Source organism: Hibiscus syriacus, unplaced genomic scaffold, assembly GCF_006381635.1.
Source record: "Hibiscus syriacus cultivar Baekdansim isolate YM2019G1 unplaced genomic scaffold, ASM638163v2 tig00111238_pilon, whole genome shotgun sequence".
Classification (NCBI taxonomy): domain Eukaryota; kingdom Viridiplantae; phylum Streptophyta; class Magnoliopsida; order Malvales; family Malvaceae; genus Hibiscus; species Hibiscus syriacus.
The window spans coordinates 1,560,565-1,584,753 of NW_024063030.1; the positions used below are offsets into that span (position 1 = coordinate 1,560,565).

General features: G+C 36.9%; 3 protein-coding genes and 2 pseudogenes across 4 annotated transcripts; all 5 read left to right on the plus strand.

Moving 5' to 3' along the window:
* The first annotated feature begins 1,710 nt into the window (after positions 1 to 1,710).
* Positions 1,711 to 7,453, plus strand: LOC120156966. 2 transcript variants are annotated; one of them, XM_039168227.1, is made up of 11 exons: positions 1,711 to 2,069; positions 2,158 to 2,260; positions 2,433 to 2,513; positions 3,146 to 3,262; positions 3,336 to 3,527; positions 3,722 to 4,164; positions 4,307 to 4,406; positions 6,290 to 6,349; positions 6,427 to 6,549; positions 6,646 to 6,744; positions 6,870 to 7,453. In XM_039168227.1, exons 1-11 carry the CDS (start codon positions 1,939 to 1,941, stop codon positions 7,200 to 7,202), a joined length of 1,782 nt encoding a protein of 593 aa, XP_039024158.1. In that variant the 5' UTR covers positions 1,711 to 1,938; the 3' UTR covers positions 7,203 to 7,453. The 2 variants fall into 2 exon arrangements, with proteins under 2 accessions (XP_039024158.1, XP_039024159.1); XM_039168228.1 differs by having other exon boundaries at positions 6,457 to 6,549.
* A 1,057-nt stretch (positions 7,454 to 8,510) lies between these two features.
* LOC120157051 (protein TIFY 3B-like) lies at positions 8,511 to 10,561 on the plus strand. Its single transcript, XM_039168311.1, has 5 exons — positions 8,511 to 8,754; positions 9,493 to 9,604; positions 9,691 to 9,889; positions 10,006 to 10,063; positions 10,299 to 10,561. The coding sequence occupies exons 1-5, from the start codon at positions 8,606 to 8,608 to the stop codon at positions 10,459 to 10,461; spliced, it is 681 nt and encodes a 226-aa protein (XP_039024242.1). The 5' UTR covers positions 8,511 to 8,605; the 3' UTR covers positions 10,462 to 10,561.
* Positions 10,562 to 11,313: 752 nt separating this feature from the next.
* On the plus strand, positions 11,314 to 14,169 carry LOC120157050 (F-box only protein 13-like). The gene is made up of 2 exons (XM_039168310.1): positions 11,314 to 11,918; positions 12,705 to 14,169. Exon 2 carries the CDS (start codon positions 12,729 to 12,731, stop codon positions 13,968 to 13,970), a length of 1,242 nt encoding a protein of 413 aa, XP_039024241.1. The 5' UTR covers positions 11,314 to 11,918; positions 12,705 to 12,728; the 3' UTR covers positions 13,971 to 14,169.
* A 4,032-nt stretch (positions 14,170 to 18,201) lies between these two features.
* LOC120157227 lies at positions 18,202 to 22,649 on the plus strand (annotated as a pseudogene).
* A 194-nt stretch (positions 22,650 to 22,843) lies between these two features.
* LOC120157228 lies at positions 22,844 to 23,504 on the plus strand (annotated as a pseudogene).
* Positions 23,505 to 24,189: the final 685 nt, after the last annotated feature.

Here is a 24,189-nt window from a genome sequence, read left to right on the forward strand (position 1 = left end):
TATTTGCTATATTTGTTTTTAGGGTTTACAAGTTTGAAACATAGAATTTATGTAAAATGTTTTGCTTTGGTCGTGAGATAACTTCCATAAGGAGAAGGAAACTTTTTTTTTTGTAAGTGCAGAAATCAATGTACCGACAATATTTTCTAATATATGTAACGGTAGCTTACATTATGAAGCACCAACACAAGCTAAGCCTCGTTTTGAGGATCAGTCATCAGCAAGGCAGACTTGTAATCTAGTAAAAAGAAATTTTATTTTTTAAATTTTAATATTTGACTCTGATTTTTTGTATTTTATTTTCTTTCTCTATTTTAGAAATACTTTAAATATAGTATAATAATAAAATTATTCTTTAACGTATGTAGAAATGAACACTCTATTATTTTTTAGAGTATTTTATCTCTTTGTATTTTGATTTTTGCTCAAAACACACTTTTTTGGATGAAAACTGTTAGTTGACTAATAATCAACTCATGTTGCTGACGTAATATTTTATATATATATATATCTGATTGTTAACGTGACATATTTCATGTCATCACTTTAGATGACATAGCATATTTCATGTTATTACATCGTGACGTGGTAAGGTGACATAGTACATGTCATCACTTTGTATGATGTGACATAAACCTCATAAGTAGCATATGTTAATTGTTAGTCAACTAACGATTTTCATCCAATATAATTTGATTTGATCAACATTGAAATATTAAGGGGTAAAATACTCCAAAAAAAGAACAAGGGGTAAAATGATCATTTGTATAAACGTTAAGAGTAATTTTTATCATTATATCTTTAAAAAATAGATAAAAAGTTAAATCTATCAAACTTTCAATTCAACTAGTTGAGTTATTATATGTAGAACCATAAATTTTTATTAAGATCACACGTATATTAATAATATAATTTTTTATATAAGATATATACAAATAAAATTTAAAAATAAATTTAATTAGTAAAATATATAATTAATTGAGAAAAATCAAATTTTAAGATGCACAATATATAGAAGGTATGGATCCACCTTATAAATACTAACACATTATAAACAAAAAATTATATATATTTTTATTATAAAAATTAATTTTCAAAATGTATAAAAGTATTTTAAAACTTATAAAATATAAGTTTTTTTATTAATAATATTAAAATATACTAAATAACTGATATTTTTGTTGATATTGTTTGTTAAAAATAATAAAATTTGAATCCAAATCATAGCATCATTAAATATGTGATTCAGTGAAAAATTTAATGTTTTTTAAATAATTTTATGTTTTAACAATTTAAAAATATATTGTATTGCATTTTAGACGTTCTCCTACGATGATGAGCATCTTTGCTGTTACCAACGAATTTTCAAACACTAGGGATTATTATCCATGCAGCAATGGAGTTGGGATAAAGGTAGCGGCGGACCTAAAAGTTAAATAATGGAAGTTCAAAATTTTAGTATTTTATTTTAAAATTTTTAAATATGTAATTTTTTTATTTTTTTACTTTTATAAATAATTTAAATTAAATTAAATATTTTTTTTAAAATAATGAATGAACAATAATTCATAAGTAGTCGAGTACATCCCATCCAAGAAAGTGGATAGGGTTATTTAGCAAGGGCGGTGGTCAGGCACAGAGTGGCCAGGGCCTTTAAATTACCCATATTCATCCCTATAAATGCCCTACTGCTAAAAAATGGGGCCCACTTTGTCTTTGTAGTTTGTTCCTTTTCGTTGGTTGTTGCAGTTGAAAATAATTCCTTGTTTTTCCTTTCTTAAAGGGGCAGTCTTCTATTTGTGGAGTGGAGTTCTTAGATTTCTATGGTGTCAGCAGTTGAAGATGAAGAACTGAAGCAATGATGGTGAACTTTAAGTAAAATTTACTTGCTTTGCTTGCATCTGGGTGTCCATTAGTTTTTATATTCTCCCTGGAGTGATGCTTTGCCTAAAGGATGCAGCTTTGGATGAAGACCATCATGTTCATTCTCAAAGCCCTGAAAATAATAGCCTTGATGAGAGTGGAGATTACAATGGTGATAACGCCGGGGGTTTTATTTTACCAAAGTGGTGGGCTTTCTTCTTCAGTAGCTGTGTATTCTTTTCTTCTCTTTGTAATGGTAAATGTGGTATGGTGGATGCCTGGGTTGTTTTGCAGGGCAAGTTCTATTAATAGGTATTTGCAATGGAAAAGCGGCAAGGTTTGGAGCAGATCATTTTCAGCCGAGGATGACCCTTGTAACTCTTGTTCTGAGTTGGAGGTAATTTGCATTTCGCATAGCTAAGTTTCTGCTCCCGAGTGTACTTTTATGTAATTTTCAGAATGCAAATTACTATCTGATGAGTTGTTTACATTATTATGTAAGGAAGGAGATATTTATCGTGCCTATACAGTGACGATTCCTAGATTCTGAAACCCTGATGTTGTCTCAGGAGGATGCTAAGCCTCAGGAAAGGAGTAGACAAGAGAAAAGTGAGCAGATGTGTCATTATAAATACCAGCTTGAAGAAGTAGTAAGAAACTTTCTACATGTTTCTGCACATTCCCATTCTCTTTTGCAAGTTATAAAATGGACTTCTTTCACTTGATTTTAGTTTACTCTTCATCTGTTACTGTTGTAAAGTTCATTTTTCCTTGAAATTTATGATTTCTTGAGTTCAGGAAAGTGTGGAATGTTCTAAACAAGTGTATTAGGCAAGGCAGATGAATTTATGAAAGTTTTATAACCTGAAACTAGGGATAGACGAGATTAGTGATCTAGACATTTTCCTTGGCGCTATTTTTTTTTCTTTCTAAAATCTGTGGCAAGATGATTGTGCCTTAACCCACTAACTCCTCTTTGCTCAACATCACTGAAATCTTCATCTACATAAATCTTAAGCTTGTCAAAGGTTGATTCGGATTTATTCAACAACAAAGTGTTCGTGTTGCATTGTAGTAGAAACTTGACTGAGGGTGAACAAAGAGGAAACATGATTAGTATGAATGTGATTAGAAAGAAACACTTCTAATGAATGGTTATAGAAGTGCCGGGATTTTCTATTCAAGTTATGATTTTTTCCCCTTAAGAGGGCTAGTAACAACCAATCCTGTGCAGTATTGATATCTCTTGCTCATGCAACATGCTACTTCTAGGATAATACAGGTTAAAAAGTTGCAGCAACAGTTGCACGAAGAAACTGATTTGCACTTAGCTCTAGCAAGTGCTGTTGAATACTCTGGTTCACCTACATCTAATTCTCTCAGCAAGCTTCCAGACAAGGTCGGTGTCCCTTTGCATGGTTTCTCTTGTGTCTTTATGTTCTTTTTCTCAATCTCCTAAATTTGGATTTCAGGTCCAAGAGCTTTTAGATAGCATAGCTGTTCTGGAGATTATAGTGTCAAAGCTTGAGCAGGAATTTCTTTCTTTACAATATCAGCTTATTCAGGAAAGGAATGAGCGACGTCTTGCTGAGTACTATTTAAAGCATTATCCATGTCCCACAACATCACTTTTCGATTGCTCTCTGGCTTACTTAACAGAACCGGTACTATCATATATATCTTTTAAGTGTTATGCCAGTGATTTTGTGGCTTTTTATTAGTTACAATCCATTATCATGTTGGGTTTTCTTAGCCAACTTGTTCAGAATAATACATGCGCTGTACATTCCTCTACCAGATAGTTTCTCTTATTCTTCAGAGGTAAAGGGAAAGACCAACTGTCTACTTCATGTTTCAGATTGCAAAGCCTTGCAATGAAGAGGAAACAGAAGAAAACCTGGATGATATATTTCCATCAGAGGCTGCTATTGATGACAATTATAGTGTGGAGAACCTTTGGCATCATCCCAATCAGCTATCTGAAGAAATGGTCCTGCGTATAAGAGATATTTTCGTCTTCTTAGCAGATTCATCAAAGCATTCTTCATCAGAGTATATGGTGTCACCCGCTTCTCCTCACTGTCCCCTTGCAAATTTTTTGGAACCATTCTCGAACTCGTCCATTGTGACTTCCTTAGCAAGGACTTCCTCAGGAGGTAGTGCATATGATCCATATGGAGTCTTTGGCAAAGTCAACTGGAAATGTAGTATTGGGACCTACAGCACAGCAGTTGAAGTTTCACAGTTGTCTGTTGGAAAGAATGAACTTAAATATGCCACGATGGCTTTAAAAAGATTCAGGACAACTATTCGACTCATTTTAGACTAGTGTTCTATTCTTGTTTCATTGGTTTCGAAGCACTCACTCTAAAGCCTTTAGCAGAAAGTCTTTGGCAGTGAGCCTCACCGGTTGTTTTTATTGTTTCTCTTTGTTTTCTTGCAGATTGCTAGTTGAGCAGTTGGCTAAAGTGGATCCATTGCAAATGAGTTACAACGAGAAGTTGGCATTTTGGATTAACATCTATCATGCTTTGATGATGCATGTAAGAGACTTCTATTTATTCCCTATCTATGCATTCTACTCTCTTACACATACAAAAACAATATATAGACACATTCTAAGCTTCGATAAGTCGGGATTCAGTCAATATTTGGGGAGTCTTGGATAACAGAGGTGCACACAAGGTCTAAGGCCTTGGTTTCTGACACAATCCCCTGCATTTTCATGATGTCTTGATCAGTATTAAATAATTTACCAGTCTAGTATATATATTTATTCCCCATCCCCAAGACCGTTGCAGACTCGTTAAACAAATGTATAGCTTCGTTCGTTTGGAAGGGGAATTCGGATAGGGGTATACATTGGCTTAAGTGGGAAACAGTTTGTGGACCTAAGTCTCATGGGGGTTTGGGTTTCTTCGATGTAAGTACTAGAAATAGAGCCTTGCTTAATAAGTGGATTTGGCGATTTGGTGCGGAGAATGACAGTCTTTGGAAAAGAATAATTTCTGCTAAGTATAATTACACTCCTGATGCTCTCATTCCAAAAGTGGGTAACTCGAGTAAGTCTTCTTGGGTGTGGCGTGCTATCGTCAAGCCGCTAGTTTCCAATGAAGGAAATTTGTTTTCGGATTTAAAGTGCATTATGGGAAATGGTGCTAAAATTGATTTCTGGAATGATCATTGGACTGCCAATTTTTCTCTGAAAGATACTTTTGCTAGAGTTTTCAGATTGGCTAAAAAACAATATGGGAACCTTACTGAGTTCGGGATTTGGGAGAACGGTGTATGGGTATGGAGGATAGAGTTAAGGAGAAATCTGTTTGTATGGGAAAATTCTCTTTGGTCGAATTTTCTGTTGGTTCTTAACAGAGCAGTTTCTTCACATCCTACTCTTGATAGATTAACCTGGGGAGGATCTAATGATGGTAGGTACACACCTAAGTCTTATTGTTTGAAGGTGGCTACTGTAGGCAAAGTGGAAGACTCTATCTGGAAAACTGTTTGGTGCAAATTCGTCCCTCCTAAAATTTCTGGTTTCGTCTGGAAGGCAGTGTATCAAAGACTGCCAGTTACTTCAGAGCTGGAAAAACGTGGTGTGCGCTGCAATGATAATTATAATTGTTCTTTCTGCAATACTGTCCCTGAAACTATAAATCATGTTCTTTGCCATTGTGATGGTATCTGGAATGTTTGGCAAAAATGGTGTGCTGTGTGGAATATTAGCATTGTTTTTCCATCGAATGTAAAAGATCTATTGCAGGTGTGGATTTCCCAGAGGTTTAGAAAGAAATTTCGTTCACTTTGGATTATAGGGTTTTTTGGGTTGATCTGGCAAATATGGCTGTCCAGAAATAAAATCAGGTTTGAGGGTAGATCATTTTCGACTGATCAGATGTTTCACCTTGCTTTAGTTCAGATTGGTGTCTGGGCTAATTCGATCTGGCCACTGCTGATCCCGAGTGTTCAAGATTTTGTCCGCTGCCCGGAATCCGTACTGCTTGGCTGTTGAAGAAAGGTGTTCGAATTTGTAATTTGTTTTTAAAGCTGGTTACTATGTTTCGGTGCTTCTGTTCTCCTGTTTCCATATAGCATTTGCATTGTGCGTCTTCGGATTGGCCTGTGCTCTTCAGTAGTTGATGAGGTTGCTGCTTTAGCAGAGTCTGTCATGGCTTTCTCGTTCTATGCTTTCGTTTAGGCATCTAAATGTATACGAATCGATTTCTTCGATTTTAACCACTACAAGGTATACTCTTTTTCCTCCAATTTAGGTGCTAGGGAGGTTTTTTAATGAGATCCTTATGGTGGTATACCTTGTACTCCTTAATACAAAGTATCATTTTTCAACAAAAAAAAAATAGTTACCTCTTTTTAGGTCTTAATTGAATTAAATGTCTGATCCCCCCCTTCTATCTCCGCTTCTCAGGCGTATTTAGCATACGGAGTTCAGAGAAATGATATCAAACTATTTTCCTTAATGCAGAAGGTTTGATGGTGTAACTTTTCCTTGCCCCTCTACAGTTTCTCTCTCCCTTTTTTTTTCCTTTATGCCACTTTGTACAGATGCTAACAGCATGGCATGATGACATGCAGGCTTCCTATACTGTCGGAGGACTCTCGGTGTGTGCAGCTGACATAGAATGCACTGTACTGAAAATGAACCCTTCTACTTATCAACCGCAAATTGTATGTATTAATTATACCTTTTATTGGAAAATTTCATGATGCAATAGTAGCTTTCTTTCTCTAGACATATAACTTCTGGTAACACTTGCACTTCAGAAATTCAGCCCTTCTAACGAGCAGCAAAAGTATATAATCGATCATCCAGAGCCTCTTCTACGTTTTGCTTTAAGCTGTGGGTTACATTCTTCTCCAGCGGTAACTTCTCATTCCTCCTAGTATTTTGAGTATTCACTACATAAAGCATTGTAATTAAACTTCTACTTGATATGAATGGCTTCTAATTGTACTGAGTTGGCCTACTGTACTTAATTTGTAATCAGGTGAGGATTTTCACGCCTGAAAATGTCATCGAGTTGCTAAAAAGGTCAATGAAAGAGTACACTCAAGCATCTGTTGGTATAAGTAACAAAGGGAAACTATTGGTGCCTAAATTGTTGCATTGCTTTGCCAAAGGAGTTATCAAAGACTCGCTTTTACCTGATCGGATTTGTCGATTCTTGACGCCGGAGCAGGCTTCCAAGGTTAGAGACTGCTTATCACGTAATAAGAACCTAACCTGTGGTCGGAGCTTCTCTATACTACCTTTTGATTCGAGGTTTCGGCTTATCTTCCTATTGGATGGTGATGGGAACTCCTTTTCCTCTACATCATAAGACCAATCATGCTTATAACTGCTAAAGCAGGCAAGCAATTCTTCAGCATAACAACTGTTCCCATGCTGTCTACTACCCTGTAATGTGTAAATGCATCGCATTGTATAGTAGTGTTATGCTTTCCTGCCATGAGAGAAAAAGGGGGGGGGGGATCAAAGCCAAGAATCCACCCTTTTTATATAGCAAAAGTAAAACGGAAATTTCTTCAGAATGCCCCTTTAATGAAAGCAGATGAAAATAAGTTTTCTTTATAAAGTAAAAGAGAAAGGAAAACAAATGTAATACTATAACAAATGGGTAGAAATTTCTTAAATAACAATTAAATAATTCTCAACAGATATTAATTGGTATTCAGATTATTCAGAAAACAAATTCCTAACTGTTACTTATAAGCATTCAGACCTTACAAAAAAAATAATATGTCAATTTTCAACCTTCGATTCATACCTATGTCAAAAATTATACTTTCACTGTATCAGATATTAATTGTTGGAAATAGTATCATTTCCGACAATATACCATATATAATTGGACATTCATAATGAAAATAAATAGGTGCACATATGAAAAAAAAATATTACCAAAATATGAGCAACCGAGTTAAATTATACTTCATCGTATCGAATCAAAATCAAGATAATAAAATATTTAGAGTGTCTCTTTGTGCTCCCCATTCTTTTGATATGTGAAGTAATGCTGAAAATCATTCCGCATAAGTTTGAAGTGACCAATCTTAAATATCTAAACTCAAATTCTTATAACTTTTAATATCTAAATTTTTAATTTTTCTCCCTTTAACTGTCCTTTTCACTCTCGGTCACCGAGGATGAGTTTTTAACGAAGGATGAAAGGGACGACAGGAAGAGAAAGAGATTTAAGATTTATGTATAGGTTAGGAAAGATTCTAAGAATTTTGATCTTAAGAATTAGAGTGATAATAAGGATGATGACTAGTAAACTGGAGTGTGACAATAAATGAATGATTGTTCGGTGATGACGATAATTGTTGATAATAATCGATAATAGTAATAAAAGATCGAGAATATTTTCTTTTAGAATCTTTGATATTTTTTTATTGTGGTTTTAATGAGATGTGAGGTTCTAAAAATTTCATTTTTTTTAAAGGTATATAGATAAAAGCATATTAATAATTTATTTCAGAATAATAAAAAAAATGACAGAGATATATAATTTCATGTATAATAGCCTTAAAATATCATTTCATCAACAGCTTGGTTTCATGTATAATAGACACGTGTGATAACAAACAAGAAACCCAACCACCGCCTTGGGATCGGTTTACTTTGACTTTTTCATCCCATCTTGGTCTGCATGTAGTAACAGATCAAAATTAGCAACCAAAGGAAAGGTCAAACGAAAGGTGAAGGCAAATTAAGGTTTCCATGGAAGGGGAAGCTGGTTCTTACGAGGAAATTAAGCCAAACGTCGTAGTTAAACAAAGTAATGGCGATGTCGTCGGTGATAATGACGTTGGGAATCTGGGATCCTTTGAAACCCCTGATTTTCTTTCCAAGAAAAATTTTCCAAACTGGTATGGTTTTTTATTTTCTTTCGACGGAAAGGAAGAGAAATCTTTCCATATATGAGTATTATTTGACTTCTGTTTAAATATTGCCGAATTTTGGTTTCGAAAATGGAAAGGTTTCACTTTGAGTTGGTTATCTTAATCATGTGCAATTCAGTGCTTAATTAAGTACCCTAATTTCATTTGTTAAGGATAATTATTTGGCAATGATCTATCTTTTTCCTGCTAGGCTATTTTATCAGTGCAGTATGTATACAGAATATAGTAGTAGTATTGTTTGTTCTTATTAAGATATTGAATGGTTGAAAGGTGACCCCTGCTTTGCATATATTGAGAATATAGTAGTAGCCTCAGTTTTTATTGAGATGATGCTTGGAACTTGAAAGCTAACCCACACTTCTTTTTTTATCTGGTCATGTAGTGGTCCTTAAAAAAATGTGATTTAATAAGTCCTGGTGAAGCCAATTTGGTCTTGGTTTAATGATAAGATTGAGGTCCACTTTGATCCAGGTTCGAGTCTGTCATATGAGAACTATGTGTGACAATCAATCAATGGTTGTTCTTATAAGGATCGCATGACAGTGTCTCTAACTGTACAATTAACACCAGGGCACTGTACTGGTTTGGAGAAAGTCAGAGATTGGAGAAAAATAATGTTTGGAAGTGCTTGTACTTGTATATTGTGTTCCTATGACAAGCTTCTATGATGTTATCAATTTTTTTTTCTTGTTTTTGGTGAATAAGTTCCGTAGCAATGTCTGCATCTGGACTAAATACCACAAGCCGTGCTCCATCCCAACTCACCGTCTTCTATAATGGAAGTATTTGCGTGTTTGATGCAATTCCAGCAGAAAAGGTTGACTTCTTTTACTCGAAGATGCTACTAAGTTTTAACAGGAGGAGCTATCATTTCAAAATTCACCATTGATTCATGTCCGTCAGGTACGGGAGATTATGCTTATCGCTGCAACTGCTGCTAAATCTGCTGACATGAAGAATGTCGCAACTGATCATGCCACCACTTCACCTGTTCTTACGAGGTCTCCTTCGCTTCAAAGTGCTGCAACTGCAACTGCTTTGGCTTCACCACAGGCACAAGTGTATTCTATTAACAGGCCCACCTTCTGCAAACTGCAAGCTGGTAACTAACTTATCTGGAAGACGGATGAATTTCAAATGTAAATATTCTATGGTTAATCGTTTTAGTGCATGTTAGCTAATATAGCTTGATGTGTTTGTAAATATCTATTGGATCAGAATTACCAATTGCAAGGAGACACTCCCTTCAGCGATTTTTTGAGAAGCGACGGGACAGGTACTCCTTACATTCTGAACTACCATTTTCATGTTTAGACTTATGATCCAAAGCATTCATGATATTGCGCTTTATAAATATAGTAAAATGATGTTATATGAGCGTTTTTACTTATTGTTGTGATATACTTTGGATAAAAACCAACTATTAACTATCTAGAATTTGTGCCAAACTTGGGGATTGGGGAGTATAGTTGAGGTGGTAACTGTTGCCATATGTTTGTTTCTTTTTGCAGGCTGGTGAATAGGAACCCATATCCTAATCCATCAACACCAAAATCATTTGACGACACCAAAGCTAACCTCGGTGTTGCAGCTTCACCAGAATCAGGTTGCTTTGGTAAATCACCTGTTACTCAAGAAGAATTCCAACCAAGAGCTACAGCCCATGCTGCCTAAGCCAAACATATATGAATCCTTATATATATATTTGGCAAAAACTAAATGTAGCTGTGTTATCATGTTGAAATGCAAAGTGCACTAGGACAATGACTTTGATGTCTTTGGAATCGATGTGGATTGTAAGAGTACAACTCAAAATTGGTATCGTTCTAGGTCTTTCTATTATTTCCTATTGCCTCTAGGGGATATTTGTGATGTCCATAAAACCCGGTTACCATGTCTGTTATATGTCTGACAATCGACCGACTAAGCTGATCTAGGATTTGCTATGCATGTAAAGTTGACTTGGTTGTTCTTTTCGTATGTGATAACGTGAAGACTTATCATTTGTGTGATCTTGGTGGAACTTTTGACGTTGCATTGTTTTGCAATTAGCATCATGTGAGTCTACAGAGCTTATATAATAGGAACATATAAACTGGGCCAGCGTTTATACGCACCATGCACAACAGTTGATTGAAGAAAAAGATAATGGATGAACCAGGCCTGGACATTTTCATTGATGGTATGAAAAATGGGCTAAATTGAAAAACCCGGTAATGGGTCCGACAGCATCGAGATCCGAGTCTCTCTGTCAGGAAAAAGGAGATCGTAATTAACGGCATTCTTGTCCTTACAGTTTGGAATGATGGTTTTATTATTTTCTGTTTTGGGGGTTTATAGGAATCTCGGCTCTCGCCTCTTGGACATTTTGACTTCCAATAAACCACAGACATTAATCTGACTGAGACCAATGCCAAAAGAAAAGAAAAAGGAGGTGAACAGATTCCTCAACGAGGAAGGAAACAAAAGAGAAAAAAAACTCTGTTTATCTCTTTCTTTCGGTTGCTTTTGCTTTATATTATACAGGTCAGCAACCCAACAGAGCCTCCTCAGACTCCCTCCTTTGACGTCGGAGCGCCCTTCTTTTTTCTTCTTTTCTTTTACTCAACCAGGGCTACGTGTGATTTCACTTTCTTTTATGGTTAAAGTGCAATAAACAATAAACAAAATCCTTGAGCTTTTAACTTTCACGGGACGGCCCGACCCAGAATCCAAGGCACCCTTCTCTCTCTGTTACGGTGTTACCATATACTGACCTTGTCTTGCAGACTACTCTTCCTTGTAGAGCTTAGAGTTAAAGAGTCAACTCAGTAGATTTTGTTTTGTTTTGCTTTAGCTTTTTCTTTTTCTTTTTCTTCTCTCTCCGCTCGTGTGTGGGTGAGTAATGCGAGCCTATTAGTGTGTGAGGCTTCACCTTCACTTTTGTTTTCGTCGGAGTATAAATCTTTGATTTTGCCCTTTCACTCTTATGCCCTCCATTGTCAACGCTTACGAAAAGAGGAACCCCGTGAAATTTATTACCTCCCTTCTTCCTCTAAAGCCCGTTTACTTTCCTCTCTTTTGTTTTTTGGGACTGTTCCAATTTTCACTAAGCTTCACTCAACGCTTCCCCTTCAGCTTCATATCACCAGGTACATTTGATTTTTCCTTTATCTTTTTTACCTTTCTGTCCTCATCTTCTTCCATATCAACCTCGTTTCTGATTGTTTTTATCAAGTTTTAAAATAAAAATAGAAGAGTCTAATTGCAAAATGGAAATTGATGGTATTTAACTCAAATTTTACCCTTTTAACAGTATATTGCGTTTCCCCCTCTTTAGTCTATGGCATCCCGTGATTGTTGCTCTTTTAGTAACTTTCCTGGGAAAATTTACTCTCTGCATTCATTGAAGTGAAATTGGGTGGAGCTGATTCGTGATTTTGTTGGACCCCTTTTGGGGAAAAAAGGAAATTTTTATGGCCCTTTTGAAAAAAAAGGAAATTTTTATGGCCCTTTTGTCCCAAGTTCTAACCAAGTTGTTATGATGCTGTCTCTTCTTTAATAGTAGTACTATTCTTTGCATTTCTTTACCCTACTTTTTTTCCCGAGAAACTATTCGGTGTTAATATGATGAAGAGGTTAAGAAAAGGAGAGCCTCTTAGTGCTTTCTAGTCATGTATGGACCTTTAATGCTTATGTTAGTTAGGTTGTCAATTTTTCCCTAATTTTTAATTGATTTGATGTTCAAGCCTTATTTGCCTTGCTTCATATTTAATTGATTTGATATTCAAGCCTTATTTGCCTTGCTTCATATTTTCTCTACGATGTGGATAAAATTGAAAAAGAATTTGTATTTTGATTCATCTGTTTAATGGTATAAATGATAATCGATAGTAGTCTCTTATTAATATGTTGTTGTCCTCTATTTATCATTGCAGGTTATTTTCTGAAATAGTCTGACGATGGAGAAGGCTGATGGCTGCATTTCATGGCCATCTAGGAAGAGAAAGTTGCCTCAAGAAGGCAATGATATGTTGAACTTCTCCTTGGATGAGCTCACTGATGACCTCCTTGAAAGGGTCCTTTCGTGGTTACCAACCTCGGCCTACTTTCGCCTCGGTTCAGTGTGCAAGAGATGGAAATCAGTTGCTGCTTCTGAAAGTTTTAAGCTGGCTTGCTCTAGGATTCCTTCAAGGGAACCTTGGTTTTTCATGGTGGATGCCAATCTTGATCAATCCATTGTCTTCGACTCTGCTGAAAGAAGTTGGAAAAAACTAAATCATCGGCCTCTACTCTCGAATAACTGTAACTGCAACTCCATCCTGGTTGCAGCAGCTGGTGGGCTTGTTTGTTTCCGCAAAATGTCCGGTGATTACTTTGTATGCAATCCTGTGACAGGATTGTGCCGGGAACTCCCTCCAGTGAATCCGGACTCTCATGATCGTCCCCTTCATGCTATTGCAATGAACGCATATTCCAATTACCATGGCTACTACAAGCTAGTCTTAGTCTCTGGTGATCTTTCAAAGCTGTCGTTCAGAGTTTATAACTCTAGTGCTGATTGCTGGGAAGAAGAGATTATGTTAAGGAGAAAAACCGATGATTGTACCGAATTTGATTCGGCTGATGACAACGATGATGCTGTGTACTTCCTTAGCAAAGCTGGAAACGTGGTGGCAACTAACATGCAGAGAAGCCCATCCAAGCAATATTCATCAGTTATGACTTCTAAAGATGGTGAAGAGATTGTTTATTTCCTCAGCTCCTCTGGAACAATTGTGGCTTGCAATCTGACCCAAAAGCATTTCTCTGAATATCCCAGACTGTTGCCCGTCTTTTTTGAGTACTCCATCGATGTGATGGAGTGTAAAGGAGAGATTTTGGTTGTTATGTTATCGGAATTCTTTGAAAGTGCAAGCCTAAGGGTGTGGAGATTTGATGAGAAAACAAAGACCTGGATTCAGATTGCCAGCATGCCTCCTGCAATGTCACATGAGTTTTATGGCAAGAAAGTTGACGTAAACTGTGCCGGGGCTGGTGACCAGCTATTTATCTGCTTAAGCTCTGCTGAGGTTTGCAGTTATGTTCTTTGTGACATCGTGGCTAACGAATGGGTTGAACTGCCCAAGTGTTGTATGAATGGTGAAGCCATGGACTTTATGTCTGCTTTCTCATTCGAGCCAAGGATTGAAGCTTCTGTATGAACACTTGTTGTGGAATCTGCGATGTTTTGAAGGATATGATAATGCAGTCTGTGGTTCCTTTATCTTTGCATAATTTATTTTGTAATTGTATTCGTTTAGAGCATTGATATTTTTCTCTTATTTGAATTGTTTAAGCAGATCAGTCCATTTGCTGAATGTATTAATTAATGAGTTAATGTTATTAGACTACTGGTTTCCATATACAGAATTCTCTTCTTTATTTGGGATGCTAATGTCTCTCTTATCAAATTTTATTGGTTTCTTGATACAGTTGGAACTTATACAAGAACGATGATCACTGATCTTTACACTAGATCATCAGAAAATAGTTGTCAACGATTCGAATAATAATTTGCAAGTTGGCAATGCTATGTCACCACCATTAGTATTTTCGGTTTCTACTATTCCAACGTTCAGACCACGTTTTCGTCACTGCAAAGGCATGCATCCGAGAAAGTTATCTGAATGTTTGATTAAATCGAATTCGAATCTCATGTTAGCAGCTTATAAACCTGTAAACTGTGTGGCATTGAGAGCAAGTGAAAGGCATTGGTGGTGTTTTTTTATGCTTCACTCTAGGAATAGTGGACCAGGAAGCATGCTAAAAAGCATGGGCATGTCTGAAGGTCCAGCGCTTGTTTGCAAAGACTGGGTATGATCATGATGTTTCTCGCATTGTCTCTTCACCCTTCACGTTTCTGCATCATTACTCCCAAAACCATCTCTTTGTATCTTTTCCTAATAAAGATCTAAGCCATATGATTGCAAATTTAAATAAATATCATCGCAGTGGGTTGGCGTTGAAGATCGACTGTCGAAGCCTAAAACCAGGATACAGTGACCATAACCCAACGCTGTTTAGTTCTGCATAAAACTCATAGTTTCTTTCTCGATGCCTATGCCGGTTGAATGGTTCCACTTCCACAATATAAAAAACATTTGTATTTTCCAATAACAACTATGTCAATTAAACTAATAAGACTTAGATCAAGTTTTATCACTGTTGACAGGCCGATTAACAAGATCATTGTACTAAATGGCACTATTTAACTGAAACTTGATAACATGTAATGTGTAATACAGAGTTTAAAATGAATAAATATTAAATTTTGTTATACTCAAGGTATAGTGAAAAATACTATATACTAAAAATATATTTATATAAAATTATTCAATGAATGTTATTATATCACGCAACAAAAATATTGACCATCAGTTTGTTGCCAATCGACCCTCCAAAAAGTTTTTTAAAGAAAAAAATGAAACATTATGATTTGTCAAAGAAAAACATTATGGGATCAATTGAGAACAGTGACAAACATTGAGGGCCTTTCTTCCATTATGCCAAAAAAATCTTGAAAATATGAAGAACAAAAACAAATTTTTTGAATTTAAAGGATGGGCCATTTCCCCCATGACTCAATGTTTTAATAAGGTGGGCTAGCTGCTCGGATTGGGAAGGTCGTAAAGGCAAACCGAACGTTGGACTGCTTAGTTAAAGCCTCAAGTCGAAGTTATGTAACAGCCTATAATTTAACAAAGTCCTACAATTTAAGAAACTGCAAAAGGTAGCAGAATCGGAATAAAGAAACTGCAAGTTTAGAATTTGACTCAAATTAGATCTCTTGAATGTCATCATGTAAGGATGAGGATAAATGAAATAGGTTAAGCTCGAAAAATCGTCTTTTATAAAAGAAAATAATCAGGATATGGCAACAAACTGAGAAGGTCAGGTTGCAATAAAAACAAATGCATCTATGTCTTGAGGAAATGTACCCTGTGCAAGTGAATCAGCACCCACATCAGTAAACTTGGTTCCAGCGTCACTTTGTTCAAATCAATTGAAATTTGCTTAGCAATGGTGTTTTTGGACGGGTTTTCAATGCCTCAAATTGAGCCAAGCCTCCTATATACTCACAGTAAATGGTAAAAGGTGGAGTGAAGAGGATGATATAAACAGAAAATTCCGCAGTAAGATGCCAGATGTTGAAGCATTTGTTTATCTTATGGATAGCCCATTGCGTCTTTGATTTGAATGCATGCATGCGGCTGATGAGTATGATATTTACCTTCCTGCATGCATGCCGCCTCTCACCATCAACTCCTATCATGTGCTTGCATTCAAATTTACATTTCTTTTCCAGTATTACACCTCAAATCAATGACAGAAACGGATAGATTTTCAATTATGATAAGATTGAAAGATATCGGAGATTACTGCACTGCAGTTTTCTCTGTGGTCATCCTTTTTCACTTTATATTTCACGGAAAAGACACTGGTTTGGCATGGAATTGGATCGGTGATGCTGGATTTTATTGGCTGCAACTTGTCATTCAGAAAACCATAACCAAAGTTGTGTTGCAGTAGCATTATGTTGTTGGTGGCAGATTGAAAAATGGAAAATGGTCCCACCGCCACGTCCTGCACCCCCACGCCCTTCCACTTATGGCGGAAGTGACCATACACTTTCGGGGTAAATGTATCGTGGTCTATTGCGAAGTACACCTTAAACTCCTCTAAATTCAATTCAATGAGTGAGAGAAGAAGACAATTCAATTACCAGGATCTGTTTAGTAAGCTGAGATAATTCATTTTGAGAAGGAAACTTAAATAACTTGAACGACAAGTAATTAAGAGCAAGAGATAACATTCCAAAATGAATATGTATGGTATTCAAGTATTACAGGTCCACAGATATACAACAAGATGAAAAAGGGAGGGATGATTTGAAGATAGGCATGCAGACTTTTTCAAGCAAAACGGTTTCAGAATGATTGTGGGTCAAGTTGTATGAATATATCAACAACTTGCCCATTTAGGTGGATTAGAATTAAAGAACAATGTAAATGGAGATAAAGTTTAGAGATTACAGCAGCGTAAGTGTGAAAGTGAGAATAGGAGAGTGAAGGCGAAGGAAAGGCGCAGGCTTTTTGGAAAGAAAAAGAAATGACAGTTGTCTCTTTCTCTGCATTACCACGTGGCAAACTGCCTCTGATGGAGCCAAGTTTAAAACACGTGGCATTACTTTCTTTGCATTACCAAGTGCATTAAGACGTTTTCGATGGCCAAATTCGGTGAAGGTTTTAGTGAAACACCGTCACAGACGACCCAGCACCAACCCCAACCACCACCTCAGCAACATAAGATGCAGGCTAGGAGGAGACCAGACCTTAACAAGAGAGGCTGCTTTATGGCCGAGGTAGGTGAGAAATTGTCACTGCACTCAGGTTCATAGAGCTTCCATGAAACATGCAAATGATTAACAGAACCTACAACAGCAGCAATTGTCCCATACCTCTCATCTTCCATCTCCACCATCTTTTGAACAAGAACCAAAGACAAAGTCTAGGAGAAATCCTAGGATATTATACCCAACAAGCACAAGCAACTTGTCTAATTATAATTTAGACAGTTTTTCATCTTTCTCTCAACGTTACCATCCTCCTCTCCTGTTCCTGCAAGTCCATATTCTTGGCCCTCTCCTCACCAGATTTTCTTCCTTCTCCCATGGATGAGAAATTGTCACTGCACTCAGGTTCCATAGAGCTTCCATGAAACATGCAAATGATTAACAGAACCTACAACAGCAGCAATTGTCCCATACCTCTCATCTTCCATCTCCACCATCTTTTGAACAAGAACCAAAGACAAAGTCTAGGAGAAATCCTAGGATATTATACCCAACAAGCACAAGCAACTTGTCTAATTATAATTTAGACAGTTTTTCATCTTTCTCTCAACGTTACCATCCTCCTCCTCCTGTTCCTGCAAGTCCATATTCTTGGCCCTCTCCTCACCAGATTTTCTTCCTTCTCCCATGGATGCTGCCAATTTTACACTGCCAAACCAAACCTTAGGCCTAAACCTCAACCTTCAAGATTTTAACACCATAGACACCAGCCTTTACCACAAAAACAACAACCCATCAATATATTCATCATCATCTCCATCATCTTCGTCTTCGCCGACTGTCTCAGTTGTAAGCAAAGAAGTTCCTTGGGTTGCACTTTCGTCACGTGAAGTGGGGACAGGAGCTGTGGCGGCTGGTGGAACTGAACCCTACGGTGGGGGAGGACTGCATCAAGCTATGGATGATGAGAAAATGGCGGAGATCATCATTAGGAGAGCAGCATCAGATGGAATGGGACGACTCCGTGAATTTGGTATCATCTGCATGGTGGTTTAAGTTCTTGAAGATGATGGAACTGGGGGCACCCGAGGTGAAAGCGGATGAGGAGGATGGGTATCAACCGTTTGATGAAGAAATCCCCTGCCTGGTTGAATGCAAGTGACACCTACTTACAACACCATTTAACTGATCTTGCCCTCGTGGCTACTTCCTACTTCCAGGATCCTGCCTTCCCTTGGTAAGAATCCAAACTAAAAAAAAAGTTCAGAAGAAAGTATATCAATTGAGGAAGTAACAAGTTTACAATACAAATGGAAAAATGATAGCTCCATGATGTTGATTACACAGCTAAAAGGAAGAGTTTCATCTGGACGGGAATCTTTAACTACAAAACCTATCTTTCTGCTTAAGTTTCATGGTCGGAGGATCCACCCCAATAGGATTTTAATATCCATTTCTAACGTTAATATACACTGTGGTTACGTCAATTAATAAACGTGGAAAATAGATATTTTAGAAAAATACTAAAATGAAAGATAAAAATAATGTAATTTTTCGTGATCGTTTTAGATTCTGCAATCAATGGATGTTTGTGACTACATAGTGTTTTGAATTTATGACGTCAGGAAGACAGTGACCAGCTATATAGGATCTTGTAGGCACTAGATGGTTGAACAAAAAGAGGAGAGATCGTTCATGGTACATGACATGAGTCATGTCCACTATCCATTACATATAAATAATTGGTTGGTTTTATCGTTGGCGGAGGACTAATTGTGATGATGCACATGCAGATGAGATGTGGCCAAATTTTCAGACGTTGCTTTCACCTCTTGAATTCTCGAGGATGCAGCCATTTACTCTGCGGATGCTCTGATTCATCATTGGATAGCTCCGTATTAGCAGTAATCACTGCCTTTTCATACCTCAACTGAAACCCCTCATATCATATGATCCAATCCAACCTAACAAAAAACACATGTTGGGTCCGAGCAGACGATATCTAATTATTTCACTGATTTGCATCTCCTCCTCTTACTGTGATATTCTTTTTTTAAATTAATCACTGGTATCCGATTTATTAATCGATTAATCTAAATCAGTTACTGTAACTCTTTATTCACCTATACTACAAGGTGAAACTTGTTTCTTGATTCAAATAATTTACTGCTTTTAAATAGAGATATATCAAATTTCCTTTTAATGACGTCATTTGAATCCCATATCAAAGGTTCAAGGGCAAGCCCAAAACAAATATACGGAAATACCAGCAGCGCAGTCAGGGGATCTGGTGCCTTGACTCCATAAAATGGTACAATTTCTTTTAGTCCCTTCAAAAATTATAAAATTATAATTTACTTTGATGATAGAATTATACTCTAACCCTATAAAAAGTAAATAATTTTAATTCTAATCTTCTAAACACAATTTTTTCAAAATATTCATAGGGAAATTCTTGCATGTGTTATCTCATTCAACTTCTCCTTCACATATAATATATTTTAAAATGTAAATGTCTTCTTATAGCACATAAAACATTAATTATTAAAGGTCATACAATGTTAAGCCTATACCAATCTGTTTGTCTTAGTCATTGATAATGTATATACTCCTTAACGAAGTTCCTTAAACTCGAATCTTTTAAGGAAAATAACATTTCCTTTTATCACTGAGACCACTCAAGGGATTTTGGTATTACCTATTTAGATTAACTAATACAATACTAGAGCAGAGGGGTCAAATTATATTAAAATTGAAGTATAAAGACAAGTCCCTAATTTAAATAAGCCAAGGTACCAAAAGTAAATTTGACCTTTATAGAGCAGCAAGAAAGCAGCAGTTTTTTTTCAGTCCCATATAATTTGTTTGTTAAACTTACAGTAAGGCAAACCATTATTAATAATGGAAAAGCCAGGCAAAATGCCTTTGAAGAAAACAGCTCCCCTTCATCGAAGTCACCACCAGCATTGGATTTAATGATTAAATACGTAATTTTGTATCTCAAAGTGTGGAGTTGGAATCTTCTTTTTGAAAGAAAAAAACTCAACCATTGCCGCCATTTGCACTTAAGGAAGGGGCCTCAACAATGGTGGAGCCCTGCAGTCTTAGCTTGCTCGTGAATTCAAAGAAATCATAAGCCCGTTTTGTAGAAAATGGAAAAGGATCAAACTTTTTAAAGCACGAGAAATTACAGCAAAAGAGAGAAATAAGTTGGCAAAAAAACATGTCCCGTGCTCTGTATTATAGTTGGCTTGGCTGAGTTTTCTGCTCTGCAAATTTTGAATTGTTAGCATCAGCCTTTTTATATACAAGTTAACTACTCGGAAAGACATCGTTTCGTGTTCAATATCTCTTGATCCCATTTGCTTCCTCTCCTGCTTTATTTTTCCCTTATTTGATTCCTGTTCTTTCTCATTCAGGATTCTTTCTTTATCTTCTATGTCTTTTTGACTCGCTTATTTCGAGTTTTCTGTCCTTGGGTTCTTTAAATTCGTTTGCTCTTGTTTTTTCTTATGTTTGAATATTTGTCTGTAAATTTGAAGTAATGAAAGGAAAAAACATGGGCGGTCTTAACAAGGGGAGGTGATAAGCAGCAAAGGTTGTTCAAGGTTGTTTTTGGTTTCTCATCTTCAGTACCATCATTCAGAAGTTCCCAACCTTTTGAACCAATGTCCCCTGCTCCTACCTCTCTTGGTTCTGAACCTTTAACGGTTCGATCCCCGGCCCGTTTCTGGTCTGGTTATTTGCGCCACGCTTATCTAAAGGTTGATTCCTTTTGGTTGATTGTTCTGGGTACTTCTTACAGTTTATTGCTGTCCGAGTTGATAAAACTGTATGATTTCGAGTTTGGGTAGTTGAATTTTGATTGAACTTGTCATGTTTTGCCATTACATGTTGATTTTTCTGTTTTGCTTGTAGAAGCAAGGAAACAAGTTGTGGAGGCAACGGAGAGATTAGGTGGTCAATACAGTACTGGTTTACATCCTCAATGCACCCATTTGGTGGTCCAGATATCCTTTTCCATATGTTTGCTTTTAAATCACTTAGATTTTAGCTTAATACGAGACTTGGCTGATTGGGATAAAGAGAAAGAAATAAGCATATCTATCATGGCCATGGCAGATGGATATCATGTGTACTGTGATGATAATAAGGTTTCTTATTGTCTCTGCGGCTGCAAGTGCAACTATTATGGTGAGCCTTAATATTAGTTACAGCTTTAGTGGACGCAAGTTTGAGCATGCTCTAAAACATGGTTCAAGAAACGGTCTATGCCTTGTTAAACTGGATGGTTTGTGGATAGTGTCAAGAGGAATGGTAAGTTTTGTTGCAGTATGATGAAGGATTTTCTCTTTTCATTTTGTTAGAACTCTCAAGTTGTTTAGTATGAAAATTCGAACTCGATTATCTACTGCTGACGTTGTTCCTTCCTCGTTTGGATCCAATCCGAAATAGGAATACCTTAGATTACGGTTGTTTCTTGCCTTGTTAGTGAGAGCAGAATGGGGTTTCTTTTAAAAGTAAAGGCATTTGCGGGCTAATCTGTTTCCTGTTTGTTTATAAAAAAATTATTTCCTACATTAATGCAGTAAGGTTAAGTGAATCGCTCTACAACGTGAAGGGTATCGGAGAACATGCAGATGAGTTGAATCGGCTTGCTGAGTCTACTGCTTCCGAAAGTTCATGTCGTCATGAAGGCAAGAAAATAGACATAGAGAAAAACACATGCACAATCTTCCAGAAGAGTCCCTAATAGAAGTATGAGCTCAGTGTTTTCTGGTCATACCATGTACATCGACTCTGATATTTCGGTTGAGCTTCGGAATAAGGTAACATTCAGTTTGCTGCCTGAAGTCGATGTTTCCTTTTCCAAATTCTAGTTTAGAATCGTTGCATCCTCTGAATGGTATAAGTCTGATAGGTTCTTGAGGAAGCTTCAAAAAAAGGGGCCACAGTGGTAGATCTATGGTTGTTGGTTGTGGTGCAAGTTATGTAGTGTGTGAAGGACATTCTATCCATCGATATATCGGCCACTCAAACAACATTGTTACGGTGAGCGCTTCTGCGTTGCATTATGGAAACAGGATTTTTATGCATGATCATACTGCTTTTGATTGAGAGCAGATGCATATCACTTGTAAAAACAACCAATCTTCGTTACGATTTAACTGTTTTAACACTAATTTCAGCCACTGTGGGTACTGAAAACATCCAAGGATAGAAATTTGCAGAGACTTGTCCACATGTCTGCTGATTTAGCTAGGCAGATCGGGACAGTGCTCGAAAATGCTCGGAACGTCATTGTATGAGGTACTATATTATTCTTATAAGGGTACTTGAATTCATTGAGAAATATATTTCACATTTTTTCCTTCCATCAATACTTGACAGTTTGAATGTGTTGCAATTTCTAATGTTAATTTCAACTTCTGTTCTAATAGGAAAATAATGTGGCCAATTCAATGCAATCTACTCGGAGCATTAGAAGGAATGCACTCATGAGAGAGGCAACAGATTGTGCATTTAGCTAAAACTGAAGTTAGAAATCACGCATCAGGCAAGTGGATTTGATCATGTTTGGTATGTCCTACCATTTCTTGCAAATGTGAATTCTTGTATTTCTTAGAACATCTGTTTTCTTTCAGACTTGTCGAGCCCCAAACGGTGCACTTAGCCGATCCAGTCTTCTGGAATCGTTTGCTGGTCATATCTGAGCCAACTTACTGCTTCTCTTTTCACTGATTCTTGAGTAGCGAAGATGTTAGTGAGCATCAATCTGTGTTCCTTGATGCAAATGGTGATGGCAAGGATTCCGAAGCCTCCTTTACGAACTTAACCCGGTCACTTACTGAAAGGTGATGGATCATTCTCCTGATAAACTAGTGATTTGTCCCATAATTTTTGGGTTCCTTCTCAGGTTTTGATTTAATAACTCATGCAGTGAGAAAAATGAGTTGATATTCAAAAACAAATTTCTCACCATACTGTTTCCGGTCGATCGATTTTCTGAGATGGGGCCTTCATCACGACATATTTCAGCTATAAGGGCTTTACGTGTCTGCAGATTTTGGATTACGTATATGCCTTTTATCAGGTATGACTTGGATATGTTTATTGTCCCCATATTATTGTGTTAATTATGTTATGTAAATGCAGCTATAAATTTGTTATCAACACTTTTGTAGGAAGAAGACATCAGTTCATGAAATAGCGGCTGCTATTCACACAGACTCGAGGTTTGCTGATAGGCTCCGATCGGCATAATCTCCAGTGAGACGGTAGAACGCGGATATACGGCTTTCAACGAATCGATTTCTTAGGACGTCGCAAAAGCTTTGAAACGTTGAAGCGTGTTAGTGGAGATAATAACAGTAATGTATAGGAGCTCTTGATCAGAGCTTAAACATGTCTTTGCATCGGAAGCTTTTCATCGTATACCAACGCTGAAGATGGGCTTTATATTTCATGCGGTGAATGATCAGGGCGGTGGTTTTTAAATTGCAGAGCACCTTTCTTCAACACTGCAAAAGAAAAAAAAGGAACGAAGATGGTAGACTGCTGGATAATACAACATTCTGTATATCTTGAAATAGAAGGTGGTAGGTCTCAATGATGAGATTCTCCTGCAGTTCAAGCTCATAAAGCTCAACGCGTACTGCAGTGTTCCCTACAACTTTTCTTTTTTGTCACCATGGCAGCTCCTCTGCATGCCGAATCTCGGTAAAAAACTGAAGGGAATCCTGTTGTCTCTCAGCACGTTGGCCAGTTTCACCGGAACAGTGTTAAGCGAAAGAAGTAATGAGGGCAGAAACACTGAATGGTCATGGCAGTTCAGTAACGGAAGCCTTTAGTTAACGGACATTGATAAGAAAATTAACAAATGATCACCAAGTAGAGCAAACATTTTTTCCCCAAGGAGAAACTTCATTTAAATGAAGAGATTGGTATGGGGATGAAGATGGACGAAGGCCCATCAAGCCGAGACAGGAGAGAATAACCAGTAAAACACAAGCCCAACACAGTGTCAGGACCACCTAATCCTTGGCCCAAAACAAGTCAACCCATGACTACTATTAGCCACGGTCAAC